Source organism: Danio rerio, chromosome 14 (genome assembly GCF_052040795.2).
Source record: "Danio rerio strain M-AB ecotype USA chromosome 14, GRCz13ab, whole genome shotgun sequence".
Taxonomy (NCBI): domain Eukaryota; kingdom Metazoa; phylum Chordata; class Actinopteri; order Cypriniformes; family Danionidae; genus Danio; species Danio rerio.
This window is the reverse complement of record NC_141034.1, coordinates 5,410,780-5,426,357: the sequence shown is the minus strand read 5'-3', so window position 1 is coordinate 5,426,357 and position 15,578 is coordinate 5,410,780. Positions and strand designations below refer to the sequence as shown.

At 37.2% G+C, this 15,578-nt stretch overlaps 1 protein-coding gene across 2 annotated transcripts; it reads right to left on the bottom strand.

Annotated features, from left to right (window-relative positions):
* Nucleotides 1-824: 824 nt before the first annotated feature.
* Nucleotides 825-14,708, bottom strand: ap1ar (adaptor related protein complex 1 associated regulatory protein). Of its 2 annotated transcripts, NM_001301369.2 has the most exons (10): nucleotides 14,392-14,637; nucleotides 13,340-13,388; nucleotides 12,110-12,136; nucleotides 12,000-12,025; nucleotides 9,792-9,888; nucleotides 9,559-9,657; nucleotides 7,601-7,662; nucleotides 7,144-7,217; nucleotides 4,053-4,160; nucleotides 3,171-3,721 (listed from the first exon to the last, which is right to left on the bottom strand). In NM_001301369.2, the coding sequence occupies exons 1-10, from the start codon at nucleotides 14,460-14,462 to the stop codon at nucleotides 3,453-3,455; spliced, it is 882 nt and encodes a 293-aa protein (NP_001288298.2). In that variant the 5' UTR covers nucleotides 14,463-14,637; the 3' UTR covers nucleotides 3,171-3,452. The 2 variants fall into 2 exon arrangements, with proteins under 2 accessions (XP_087136137.1, NP_001288298.2); XM_087280011.1 differs by lacking the exon at nucleotides 9,559-9,657 and having other exon boundaries at nucleotides 825-3,721; nucleotides 14,392-14,708.
* Between the last annotated feature and the right edge of the window lie 870 nt (nucleotides 14,709-15,578).

Genomic DNA, 15,578 nt, shown 5'->3' with positions numbered 1-15,578 from the left:
AAGCGTACGCTAACTTCTTTGATTAAATTGACAACACTGGCATGTTTCAGAAAAAATAATAGAATGTTATAATAATAACTGATCATTTGCAAACATAGCAAGACACTGCTAATTCATTCAGTAAAGGCAAAATGATCAAAACCAGAGGTAGTGACTGAAGATTTGATTCATCATGGAATATTCTCCCCATTTCTAATTCATTTCGTCCAAACATGGAGCAGACTGTGTAAAGAATAACCTTCTTACTAGCTATGCAGAGTGTGCGATACTAACAGAAACATGATTTGTTTTCGACTGATTCATTTAGAAACAAAAGCAAGAGACTCATAGAATTAAGTTATTTAAAAAAAAATAAATAACCAAAAATAGGGTCACCTACCCTGTTCCTGAAGAGCTACCTTTCTGCACATTTCTGTTGCTACCCTGACCAAACACACCTGTTTGTAATTATCAAGTGCTGCTTTAGGTACTGTTAATTGGTTCAGGTGTGTTTGATCAGGGTTGGGACTGAATTCTGCAGGAAGGTAGCTCTCCAGGAACAGGGTTGGTGACCCCTGCTTTAAGATGTACAATCATTCCATGTTGGCATTTAAATCTAATTTCACTGGCGAACCCTACACTGTAAAAAAACACTAGTTGCCTTAAATTTTTACGCTGAATCTAATTAACCTTATTTGAACTTCTCTTATATAAAACTGATGTAAAACAGCTTCCGTAACTTATAAAATTAATTTAAAACATGATTAAGAACTAAAACATGTTGTCATGACTAATTCATCATTTTTACAGTGCAACCCAAAAACAAAGGACACTGTGTCAAAAACTCAATATTAATTTCTTATTTAATACACTGTTGTATAAAATTAGTAACCCATTAACAATTTCGTTGATATTAAAGTAAGCGACACATATCTTACAAAAAAACTCCATACAATGATACGTTTCGCCATTATAACAAATTATAGGCTCGATAACTCTAAAGTTTTATCTCATAGTCAATGCTTTTTGACTGTCTAAACATGATTTTGTTTGGTTTGTTTCAATTTTTTTTGCAAATTTTGTGACAAAGACAGACAATATAAGTTTGCATACGAGCTTAAAATGACAAAACGGTAAATACCGCACACCCCTATTAGCAGTTTGTCAACAAAATCCTCGACCAGCAAACATGCACAGCTTAAAATTAACTTTATTGAAAGCACTTTGGAAATACTGTAAAATGTGTCCCGGTGCATTTATTTCCCTCTTAAGTTGAGGAAATATATTTTAGCTCAAAATCTCGTCCTTCAACAAGTCAGTGTTTCTAAAGCCACACACAGATGACTGGACTGTTATTATATGCAAATGAATGGCAATTATGATAGTTCTGTAGCTATCAAGAAACGTCCCTCATCTTCTAAAATTGCACTTGATTCAGTTCTGTAATGGAAACGTGTGAAATAAGGCTGAAGTGAAAGATTAAGACATGAAGTATTGATGCGAGACATTTCAAAACTCCACCCAGTTACCAAATGGAAACAGATATAAATAAATTACAGCTGCATCACATTCAAAACGGGGGCGAATTAACCCAGGAAAAGCAAATCCTAATGAATCTACGACCCAATGGAGTGAATCTCACCAAATCTGTCAAGAACATGACCAGGGGGTCTCATTTATAAGCGTAGTGTGTGCACAAAACAAGCAGAAATGCGTGTACGCCACTTCCCATGCGAAACAATCGTTATCTATAAAAACAAAAATGATGGGCAATTGTGTGCAGAAGTAAGCCAAATAAACATTTAACTTTCAGGGTGCTTTCACACCTAGACGTCGGTTTCGGAGCGTGGCGCATTTATCCTTTTAGCTCAGATCGTTTGGTCATAAGTAAATCTCGCAATTGCGCTCGGATCTGCACCAAAACAATCAGTCTCGACTCAGTTGAAACAAACTCTAGAGCAGTTTGGCTGTAGTAAAAAAATAATAATAATAATAATAATTCCTTACATATATATAGTGCTTTTCTGGGCACTCAAAGCGCTTTACACAATGGGGGGGGGGGGGGGGGGGGGGGGGGGTAGGGGGGGTTCGTCTCCTCATCCACCACCACTGTGCAGCATCCACCTGGATGACAGTGATGAAGCCAATTAAATATGGGAATGGTTAGGAGGCCATGATGGACAGAGGCAGATTTGGCTAGGATGCCGGGGTTAAACCTCCTACTCTTTTCGAAGGACATCCTGGGATTTTTAACGACCACAGAGAGTCGGGACCTCGGTTTAACTTCTCATCCGAAAGACGGCGCTCACTGAGCAGTATAGCGTCCCCGTTACTATACTGGGGCATTAGGACCCACACAGACCGCAGGTTGGGCGCCCCCTGCTGGCCTCACTAACACCACTTCCGGCAGCAACCTAGCTTTCCCATGTGGTCTCCCATGCAGGTACTGACCAGGCGCAGCCCTGCTTAGCTTCAGTGGGCGACCATGTGAGAGTTGCAGAGAGCTAGCTGCCGGCATGCAACACGAAAAAGCAATACGATCCAACAAACTAAAAAACCAGGCTAGATCACAGTGTATTATGAATATGTAATAGGCATACATTTCTCTTAAGTCTCATTTCTCATCATAATACATTAATATAACGACATGTGTATGACAGCTGAGGGAAATCCCGTAAAATAAACCAAACTCTGAGCAATGTGAGGAGAGTTTACTTGCACATGACAACTATTTTGGTTCGTTTAGAAACTTTGCCATGTGAAAGCAAACCACTCCAAGAAAAAAAACGCAACATGGCAACATTTTTAATCCCTGTTAGGGAACAAAAATCGATTAATAGGTGTGAAAGCACCCTAAACTGAGACACTAATCATCCTATGAGCCATAATCCTTGATAAATAAATACATTAAATTGATTCTGGTGTACGTTTACTTTTAAAACTGTTTCTACAAAAATTTATAAATCAGACCCCAGGTCATATTTCAGCAAAAAAATATACATTTTGAAAAAAATTAAAAAGCCTTTTTATAGATTAAGTAACCTATTTGTTTGGGTAAGTTGACCACATTACCCACCCAGTTCTCATTACTACATTGCAAACACACACACACACTTTATGTGTGACAGATCACCAAGTGTCCCAGTGTTTCTGATCAATAATAACACTTCAAAACATAACTTTTTTTTTTTGCTTAACGTAAAAGTGTAATTAATATATAAACCAAAATATCCTGATGTATTACAGTAATGAGAAGTGTGGGGATAAAAGGTCAAGCAAAAAAAAAAAAAAAAACGTTCGTGAAATTCATTCATCAACAAATTCTGAGTCATATAAAGCATTTCTTTCCGTTGTATTACCTCTCTCATAGAGATATTTTAATTTAGTTTCATATATTATGTTAAATGGATCATCACACTGTATTTAAATGAGGCGTTTGATACCACAGTCATCTCACTGTCTCTGGCTGTAGACTATCTCTCCTGTTGGTCTGCTGTCTGATTTTCTGCCTCCTCGGTGGGCGTGTCCAGAGCTGGATTAACCAATCCAGCAGAGTCTTCGTGTTCTCCGCTGTCGTCAGGATGAGCACTCACAAAGTCATTTTCCCACTCCAGAGCAGTGGAGTCCTCGGAGGTGGAGGTGGGTCCGCTGTCCTGCTGCCTCCCGCCGGGACGGAGAGCTGCGCGCAAAATATCCTCCTCCGTTTTCGATCGCTCCCATGCAGGACCCATTCGGTTCATTCCTGGAGAATGAGACATGTTAATTAAATAAAATTAAAGACATAATAATTATTGGGTTTAGTAAAAAAAAAAAAAAATTGAATTTAATGGTTATAGTAGTGATAATAAAAAAAAAAAATCTTTTCTTTTTTCTCTTCCTTGGACTAAGCTGATAAATGATCCGTGTGGTTCAATCTAGCAGCACGGTTTTACTCATCTCTTTTGGTGTTCTGGTACTTTTTCATAATGCATACACATTAAATAATAACTCTGGTATTGTTTTGAGAAAGTTTTGCTTAAAACGTTGAGGTAAAGCTCTTCAATAACAGCATTTCCTCAGTGTGTGTCGCTCACCCTCCTCATCCTCCCACTCCAGCTCCAGTGAGGTGGCGTCAGTCTTACTGGTGAAGTCCCAGCTGCTCTCAGTGTTGGGAGTCACCACATTCGTCTCAGAGCTCATTCCTTTAAGTCATCATCAATTCAAAACAGACAAGCATTACTATTTTATGGAAAAGTGTTACATTCAAGCACATCAAACTGTTTGTTTAATAATATAACTGCCTCTTTATTGACATTTATTCACTGATGATGCATTTACTGCACAGTTTGACCAAGTCAAATTTAAAACCTTTTTAAGGCCAGTATGAATGAATTTCAGACCTACACAGGGATTTTTTTTTTACTTGCCCTATTAAAATTAAAATTCAGTTATTCTTAACCACTTGTTTTAAATAATGTGTCGAAACAAAAAAACTGTAGTTATATACATTTTTTGTTAGCATAACTTTTCTTAATTTTTTAAAAACTATAATAAACTAATGCACATGTGTTTATGCATATATCCATGGAAAACTTTTAAACAAACTTTACTGTAATGCTGCGTTCACACCAGACGCGGAAGAAGCATCAAGTGCGAGTGATTTACAAAGGTGCGTATAGACGTCCTGCGGTGCGATATGTGCTAATGAGGTAGCGCGAATGACGCGATTCGCATGAATGAAGCGCCGCCAGTTAAACATTTTGCGCGATTGATGCGCATATCATATGTTTTGTGCAAATCACTCAAATTAAGAAATCTGAACTTGGGCGGACATTCGCACAGCATTAACGAATCAGAAGCTATTTCTTATAGGGGCGTGCTTATGACGTAGCGCCTGTTGTTGATGTCCTCCTGTTGTTGGAAAACCTCACACCGAAAAACGGTTCATCAAACTGGGCTCAGCTCAGTCGGAAGCACCGCTGAAAGCCTCCATCATCCAGGTTAAGTTTCTGGAAGAGTTTATGAACTCACAGAGCTGGTGCACCTCTGAAAGGATCTAGTGGATTCAGACACGGCACCAAATGACTCGACTCTGTTTTTCAGCCTTCATGAAGCACATAAGCACAGCTACTCTCCCAATGAAATCCATGTTAAGGCTGATTTAAACTTCTGCGTCAAACACCGGTGTATGCTACGGCGCTGACGCATAGCCCTTCGCCATGGCCGTCACTGACGTGCACCTCTCAAAAAATATAACTACACGTCGCAACAACGCGTAGCGCAAGCTCTGTGATTGGTCGGCTTGGTAGCACTGACGAGTCAGGGCCGGACTGAGAGCCGCGCGAATAGCGCGAACCCAATGTAGCGATTGTTTACAAGTGTGGAGTCCCATGAAGGAGCTCCGGATGTTTTGTGTTTACCTCATAGTTAAAGTTGTTGCACGCCCACCAGTTCCTGCCTCAAAATGAGCGAGTTTGAGCCCCTTGTACATCCCGGTAGTGTTCAGGAAAAGCAAAAAAGCAGCGAAGAAACTCGACACAGAGGAACATTTACACCTCACTGCCAACTAGCGTTTCGGAAGTGTTAATGCAGACCAACTGAGACAGCGCGCAGAAGTGTAAATGCACAGCCACACGCGTTGCATGCGCTGTGAGTTACGCCGGTCACTTGACGCAGAAGTATAAATCAGGCTTAAGCCATTTAGCAATGAAGCTACAGTCACTGGGCAGACAGAAGCCCCACCTATGACGCGAATGCGAATGAAGCGGATTTGAAGCACACATGAAGCGAGTAAACTCAAAATGTTCACGCGTCTATTTACACGCGAATAGCTCGATGTGTCCACGCGTACCGCGTCTGGTGTAAACACAGCATAAGGATGTAAGCAAGATAATTAAATGATATTGGTAAATAGAGTGAATACATTTTACTTTTGTTAATTGTTGTTTGTACCAATTTGAGCAGCTTTACATGGAAAAAAAACTTATGTAAAAACCTACAACACCATATTTCTGTAAATTCAAGACCTGGAATTTTGTTTTTAGAATTTAAGACATTAAGACTTTAAGACCGGGCGAGGCAGTGGCGCAGTAGGTAGTGATGTTGCCTCACAGCAAGAAGGTCGCTGGTTCGAACCTTGGCTCAGTTGGCGTTTCTGTGTGGAGTTTGCATGTTCTCCCTGCCTTCGCGTGGGTTTCCTCCGGGTGCTCCGGTTTCCCCCACAGTCCAAAGACATGCAGTACAGGTGAATTGGGCAAGTTAAATTGTCTGTAGTGTATGAGTATGTGTGTGAATGTGTGTGTGTGTGGATGTTTCCCAGAGATGGGTTGCGGCTGAAAGGGCATCCGCTGCAAGCAAACTTGCTGAATAAGTTGGGGGTTCATTCTGCTGTGGTGACTCCGGATTAAAAAAGGGACTAAGCTGACAAGAAAATGAATGAATGAATGAATGAAGACTTTAAGACCCCGCGGACACCCCATACTAGAATGAGGGCTTGATCAGCCAGTCCACCAATAACAATGCACAGCTGTAGTCAACTCCCTCAATATGGAAATAGATGGGTGAAGTCAACATATTGGATTACGAATCCTAAACATTTAAAGATTATTATATGGTGTTTATTTGTCATTTTGTCGATAGTTACGTGCCTGTAAATATGGTTAGTGTGAAAACAAACAAAATAAACTGCCCCATAGCATCATTTTGCCTAGAAACTGCAGTCAAATGTATGTTCAAGTATGTTTTTGTTAGCTTCACAAAAATGTAGGCTGAAGCACACATTTCCAGTGAGCCTGTGGTGGTAATTTAGAAAGTTTTCTACAGACTGTGCAATTTGAAAAATCTAATTTGATACAGCAATATAAAATGCCATTTGCATTAGATAAACCATGCTATGGCAATTGTAGTTTGTGTGTGTACTAAAAAAAGCATGGGATAAAAGGCCAAATTGGCATGCTAAAATCGCAAAGGGAGCTTAATAATTCAGTTTTAGCTCTATGTTGGATTGATCAATGTCACATTAAGGAAGAAAAAGCCGTCAAACAAACCTGTACATAGATATTTAACAGATGTTTACACTAAAAATAAGTCAATTTGACAATTTACAAAAATATTTTAATTTAAATAGATGTATTGTAATACCATGTTAGGCAGTATTCTAATTATAATGTGTCAATAGAAACTTACTGTTACTGCGAAACGCTTCAGATTGAGCCTTTACACTCTGCAGGTACACCTCGAAATCTTCATCTGATGCTTTTCTGAAGAAAAACACACAGTTACATCATATATCTGCAAGCCTCTGCTGTTATAACCTCAGATGTGTAGATAAATCATAATAAAAGATTCAGCTATGAATCTTTTATTACATTTAAACTGTAGACACGGCTGCCCATACAGTAGCCACTATGATTTTGTCAGTTTTACTCACAGTTAAATATTATATATAAACATACATGCATATATGAATACACATATGTGTGTGTGCATGTGTGTATATATACAATTACAAGAATGGGAGGCCATTATGAATACACCACTTGGATGTGGCATTTTAAGTCCAATGTAATGGCATTATGCTTTAAGCGTGATTTGTTCACAACTTTTTGGGGGAATATCGTTTGCATTAACCGAACAAACTCACGATTTGTGCCGAGGGTCTTTGCTCTCTGGTTCTGATCTGGGTTTGGTCCTTTGGGGCTTCCCCTGAAAACACAACATTTAAACATGAATAACAATTTAAGTTTAGTGTCCTACTAAACAGACGACAACATCATCAGATGGTAAAACAAACAGCTTATGGTAGAAAGCAGCCAAATAAGAGAAAAAAAGCCAGAACAAAAGACATGAAGGCAAATTAATAAATTAAAAAGAAAAATGCTAATAAAAGGAGGAGGAGATGAGAGAGGTGGTTTAAGATAGCTAGTTTAAGATGGAGAGGGCTTTCTTGGAAGCAGATTGATTTTACTATTAAGAACATTAACTGCTGGGTCATTCGTCAGAGGTTTGTTAATATTTAATGCTATAGCAAAACAATAAGCCTTCAGTTCTGTTTATTAGTCTCTGACATGAACTATTCATTGCCTGCTGACATCTATAAATGGTTTGTGTTAAAGATGAGAAGGCAAAAAAAAATGTACAAATGAGACATTCTGTTTTCAACATTTTGTTCAAAATGTTATGCGAAGCACACCTTATTTAAAAAATAAGTAAAAACTATTTCATTAAAGATAAAGTGAAATACAATTATATGGTGTGAAATTATGACTCATTATTCAGTGTAACAAATTTATGCATAAACAAAACATCATAATTATTCTGACCAAAATCAAAATATAATGTTAAATACTAAATGTTCATTTGATGTAGCAGCTGCATTTTCGATCCACAAATAGTATTGTTAAATATGTCAAATGATCCTTGTTTTGAAAGTGGCAAGAATTTTTTTTAGCATTATTCTTAGTCTTTCTCCTGTGATTTTTAAATTCTTTAATTCTCCTGTTTAATGAAGAAAATATTTTCCTCAACACATTATTAAATATAATAGTTTAATATTTTTTCTTTGCCATGATGACAGTGGGAAATATTTTACTATTTATTTTGCAAGATACTAGCATTCCGTTTGAAGTACAATTGAAAGACTAGGACTGCGTCCAAAACCACATAATTATATACTATATAGTTCGCTAAAATCAGTATGCAAGGCAAGTAGTATGTCAGAATTCATTGAAAATTCGAAAATCAGTATGCAAGAAGTACCCGGATAACTACTTCCGGCGAGATTCTCTAGTGCGCATCCCATGCATGCTGTGCTATCCTATGAAGCCCCGCAAGAGAATTCATGAATGGAAGTAAAGCAACGCAACTGATGCAGGTAGGTCACATGACCATGACAAAATAGCGGATGCAGTACGTCCAAATTCCATTAATAATTTTCACATTCATACTAAATAGAACGTACTTTTCAAACTGCTAGTGTAACATTTAATTTAAATATTTATTTAAATTTATATTTATTATAAATAAAAAAAAGTGTTATTTTTTTTGTTTTATATTTATATAAGAAATACTGCAATTACTTGCTCTGAAAAAAATATTAAATAAATTTTTTTTAAATAAAAAAAATCCACAGGAGGGCGAATATCTTTGACTTCAATTGTATGGATAGATGAGTGTGTGTGTGGCTGTGTATATAAATAAATAAAATATATACGCACGCACACATATATAATATATGTGTGATATATATATATATATATATATATATATATATATATATATATATATATATATATATATATATATATATATATATATATATATAAAATTGATATCTGTCTATAAACTATTGTTACACTGAATAACAAGTCAGTAGATGTCTGTAATTCATGGTACAAAAAGATGCATGACATAATTGTTTTAATCTAGCTCTGACCAACATACAATACATCACTTTAAAAAACCCAAGCAACTATTCCTGTTAAAATCAGAGTTACAAATTTTACAGAACTAAAGGGGTGTCAAATAGGAAAGGGGTGTGGCTGAAGGCAAGTGGGCAGGGTTTTTGAGAAGGGCTGGGCGTGCTCAGTGCGAACGCCTCACCTCCTTTAGCTTTCGTTCCTTAGCGAGCCGCGCTGCCTCGCGCTGGGCTGCAAAAACAGCCTCCTCTTCTAGCCTTAACTTCTCCTCTTCTGCCACTAACTGGGCAGAAATCACAACAGAAAGGGAAGGTTAACTAAACAAAATAATAGCAGGGGCGAAAAAAAAGAAACAAAGCAATGGAAAACAACAAATGAAAACATAAACTTAAGGATTTTGAATGAAACCCGCTATACCTGTGCTTTCAGCGTTTCATCGATCTGCACCTGTTTGTCTGAGAGCGCAGCATAGCGGTGCTCCTTTAAGTGGCTGATCTCCTCCTCACTGATGGGTCTGGACCAATCACAGGAGAGAGCGCTGAGTTCAAAGTTGCCATCAGCGAACTAAAATCTGTGGTACTTTATATCATGTGATGCACTGATCTAATGTGAATAGTTAGTCTTAAATTGATTATAACATTGATAATGTTGACTATCAGGTCCATTTTAGAGCTCATCCAGGCCAAGAGTCGACCACCAATAGGAAAAGACTAGAATATTAGTCACCATAGCTGGTTTACCAAACAGAAACAACACAATTGGCTTAAAAACCTGCAAATAAATGGCATTAAAGCTGAAATAACTACATAAATTAAAAAAAAATTACAGAATTTAACAATTTATCTATAAATAAAACGAAGGGCTGGACTAGTGCTTGTGAATACTATTAACCATACTAAGCTATTAAGATAAAGTATATGCCTATGTACAATAGTATCTTCCATAATAACAATAATATAAAAAAAAACAATAATATTATGACAGTTATTCAATATGCAACAATGTCATTCATTCACGCAGCTGAGATTTACTGCCTTAAATGTCTGGTGAAGTGCTTTGAAATGTGCATTTATTATTCGGTTTGACATAACCTCAACTGAATCATGACCGGGGCGGGGCATAGTGTAGCCCCTCCCCTTTACAAACAGCCAATAGCATTATGTTTTCACCACAGCTCTGCCAATAAGAGTGGTGGGACATGACACTAGAGAGCATTTGATTGGTCAGAAGATTTGTTGAGAAACTGAAGTAATCGAAAAATAGAAGAAATTGTTGATCCTTTTAGACGGAAATAACAAACTGCAAGCTTTGTATGTTCATATCAGGGGTCCGTTCTTCGTACCTCGCTTAAATGATCTAAGATTATTTGGCAAATCCTGGATCTGTTAATCTTGATAACTGATCTCTCGCTAATTTGGTTCTTCAAACCAGTTCGCGAATCAGATTAGAATGTCTGGATAAACTGATCTGAGATCGCTGCGTGTGTTGTGAAGGACAGATCTATCGATCCTCGAAATCATGATCAGCAATGCAACGATTGGCTGATGGCACAGCAGCGTAATGACATCATCTGATTAATATTCAATTATTCATGTGAGCAAAATTACGTCAAATTAGCAGTATTGCGGTTTGTTAAATATGACACGCAATAACCTTCCACATTTGTTGTGAGCTGCAGGCTTTACACTTTCATGTGTCAAGAGTATTCATCATGTATTTCAATGCAAATCAATGTATTTAGTTCTACATATAGAAAATATTTTCTTTATTATAGTAGCCATTTTTTAATCGGTGTAAAGAATAACTGGTTGTTTACAAAAGCATTTTCATATTGGTAAAGGCGTCTGCAACTTTTGTGAAGCATCAAATCACCGGCATATTAACTATCAAAACATTTATTATATAATATTTAACGTTTATGACTGCTGAAATGTATTATTGCTTTTAAAAAAAGTCACATATTGTGCATTTCTATTATACACAATTTGTATTAAAGCGATCTAAAAAGTTCAAATCAATAAGTTTTCTCTTCGCACCACCATGTGGCAGTCTTTGTACTTTCATTTCGAGGGTGCAGATTGCATAAGTTTTATTAATATGTATAACTTTATTTATTTTATTAATGACTATAACTTTATATATATAGTTAAAAAATATGTACCATTTTCCCAAGTGTATATAACTACTACTGTAAGAAAATATCAGAATTCGTAACATACTTTCTGTATTATCTTTGCTTGAACTGAGCCGATATAATCCTGTTTATATGAATTGAGCCTGCTCCCGATCAGGTTTGACCTAGCAGAACTGTTGCTATGACAGCAACTCTCGGATCAGCTTTGAAGAACGAAACGATCCTGGATCGTGTCAAATCGTCAATATCCAAATCCAGCTAACTGAGTAATCCACGTACGAAGAACGGACCCCAGGTTCAAGCGTGAATTTTTGGTGTATGCTAGCTTACAGATATCCTTAAAATTAACATAATGATACTAACATTTAAAAAACAAAACAAAAAAAAACTTAATTTTAGTTTCCCGGGACGTTTAAATGGATAGAATTTTCAGTTTTAAGTGAGCCATACAGTATCTATGCAAATAAACAATCACATTCATACAATCATACCTCGGGCAGCTTTGTGAGCTCTCACCCTGGAAAACAAGACAAAAGTTGACATCAAAGCAAAAGAGGAATATCGTAAGAGCTTAAATGTGATTTCGTAAGTGCGTCCTCACCTCATCACTCTCCACAAGGTTCTCAAACTGAAACAGAACGAATAATCACTCATACACCAATAAAACTATATTCATATACATTTAAATTCTTATATATAAACTTTATTTCATTATACAGGGCTCGACAATAAGGACTGCCTGATGGGCCGGAGCGCTCGGGACAGTAGACAGCATCATTACTGGCCCGATCAAGTTTATTCAGCTGGGACTGTTTGTCAATTGCGTGCTAATACAGTCATGGGTTGCTTTCACACCAAGACATTTGTTTCAGAACGGTCTCGTTTGCCTAGCGCATGCGTGTATCCCGCAATCGCGCTCGGATCCACACCAAACCAATCAGTCCAAGAACACCTGAATGAAGTGGTCTCGTCTCGATTGAAATGAACTCTGGAGAGGATCGATTGTAGTGAACTAGGCTACATCACAGTGTATTATGGTTGTGTAATAGCCATATATCCGGCTATATGAAGAGAGAAATATGAGTAGGGCAGGATGTCATTCCTACCAGTAAATGTGCATTTCATGTTGAATACGAAAGTGAAAGCATGCTAAAATATTACCGAATGCTGTTTATCCGTTAGGAAAACTAACAGAAATTACCATCTGATAATTTTTTCCATATTTTAACTTATAATATTTTGTATTAGGCCTATTGTTTTGTTCATCTCTGCACTGATATCTTAAAAGAAAGATCAACATTGATCTGCTTCATGATCTGACTGCAGTCTGGCTTCATCTGTTATTTCTCTACAATTTAAGCTTATAATGCAGAATTCTGGCCAACATTTTTTTAATAAATTGATTGATTCAATAGATAGACTTTTATAAAACCTGACAACTGAAATGAGGCTATGTATGAGAAAGTCTGACCTCTCTAATTTATATTTGGTCACAATGTCAGTGGGTGTCAAAATTAAAGTGATGTATCTATTTATTTATGTTTTCAAAGTTAGTTTTATCACAATTATATATTTTTTTTAAATTATCAGTTGTATCTAAAGAAAAGTTATGCTGAATTAAATGTTTATGTACACAATTATGTTTGTCTTTTGACACATTATTTAAAATATTTGTCTAAAAAAATAGATATTAATTTCCTTTTTTTGGTGAGGCCATTGAAAAATTTAGCAGGGCAAGTAAAAATCTGAACCACTGGCCTGATCGGGCCAGTTAAAAATCCTTAGCGTTGAACCCTGTTATATCTTTGCAAATAAACTATGATGGTTGTACCTCAATAGTAAAGTGTTCCCCAGCTGTGTTACTTCTGAAGTACTTTGACCTATTGACAGAAACATATATAAATGAATCATCAAGTCTGACTGATACCATGAGAGATGCATTGTTACGAATAAAACATGATTTAAGCAACAGCAAAATGTAATATCACCATCTCAAAAAAAAAAAAAAAATCTGAGCTTCTATTCTGATAAGCACCAAATATGGACTTTTCTTTTTTAAAAATAGTCATCTTTTCACAGAGAGCACAGATACTAGTGGATATTATTTTATTAATGATTGTGTATTATATATGAATTTAGCAAAGATAGATAAACAAAACATGATTGCCCAAGGATGATGTCCCAGGGCGGATTCACATAATGACTCTGGGCGGGGTCCTGAGATTACACATCAACTAATGCGGAAACAAGAGTAAGCATGAATCGTTCAAGCGAATCGGCTTATTCGAACAATTCTTTCGAATGATTGCTCCAAAGTGCGAAATAAAATTGCAGTGTTTATATTATGTTGTATACATAATCATACATAAATATTTAACAGCACATTTTACCGCAAAACACGAGTCACATTAAAAAAAAAAAAAAAAGTTATCTCTAATAACGAACGTGTTGCGAATCGATTCATTTGAATCATTTATAAAAAAGAACGATTCATTCGCAAAACCTTAGCTACTGGAACATTTATCAGCCACCTAAACTGGTTAATGTAACTTTAGTGTTACATTAACTTACATTTTAAGTAAATTTCAGTGTAGATAATATCCACAGATTGTCCAACTGATGAAATCCACCTGACAGCCGGCGAATCATTGAGGGGACGTACGTTCAAGTTAACTGTGAGAACTCTGTATTTTGATAGTCATTAGCTGCTAATGTGATTTACCAATTTAGAGTTTGCAAAGAGCACTTTTCTGATATCATATTATTAAGGAGAGAGTCCACATGCCCTAATATAAAACCAGTTTTACTCCAACCGGCGAATGATGTTTTCGTCACAGATAACCTTTCAATAAAATCACATCACAAGTCCCATGAATGGCTCACCCTCCTCCTCTCTGTATCCTGTTGGCTTCTCTCCTAAAGAGCCCGAAACAGTGAGCCCAGCAGTTCCCCATGGCACACACGGATCAGGTGTTTGTTTCAGCTACTCCTCCATTGCTGGTCTCCGGCTTCTTCAGGCACTTTAATCACCGGGCACGAGGATTTTACCGCACGTTGCATGACTGCATGAGCGCGGGCACGCCGCCGGTTCGCGCAGGTAAATCACCTGCGGACACTGCACTCATCGCCCGACAGTCGCATTCTCAGCTCCGGCCTAAAAACACCTCTATTGTTTCTTCTTCCTGACAAATCGGACATGTGATTAATGTTTAAACTACGGCGAGTCGCGAGGCTCAAATACTGCAATGACTTTTTAGAGGCACTGAGGGGCGCCAGAGATCATTCGTACTTCAAATCACCATGGTAACCACAGTTTGCCCCAATAAATCATAGTTAGGCTGCTGCAGCAATAATGCAAGACTATAATAGTTATTGCAGGTTTTTTTCTTCCTGAGCAAAAAAAATAATAATGACTATCATACATTTTTATTTTGACACCCACTAAAATGGCATTCAATGTAACAGTTTTATGTGGCAAAAAATATGCCAGGCATATTTAGAGTAGGAATTGTGTGTTGGCATATTATATCACAGCACCAACATACTGAATCATTGAATTTTATATTGAATCGTTGAATATATATACTGGGCTTCCTCAGGGTGCTCCGGTTTCCAAAAGACATGCAAAGACATATAGTAGATTTCTTTAATCTCAACAGCCTTTTTAAAATAACTTTAACCCATTGAAAAGAAAAGGTGTATAATAATGTCATAATAAATAAAATATATAGCACATAATTATTTTGTTGTAGTTTCCAGCATTCGTGTGCTGTGGGTAAAAGGTATGTTTCAATCCGGCTACCCCTGCTGAAAAATCCAGCTTAAACCAGCCTAGGCTGATTGGCTGGTTTTAGCTGGTTGACCAGCCTGGTTTTAGAGAGGTTTTGACCATTTCCAGGCTAAATGACCAGCTAAATCCAGCTAAAAACAGCTTGACCATCCTGGTTTAGGCTGGACATAGCTGGTTTTGGCTGGGCTCCCATCCTGACCAGCTAAGACCAGGCTGGAAATGGCCAAAACCCCTCTAAAACCACCCTGGTCAACCAGCTTAACCCAGACAACCAGCCTAG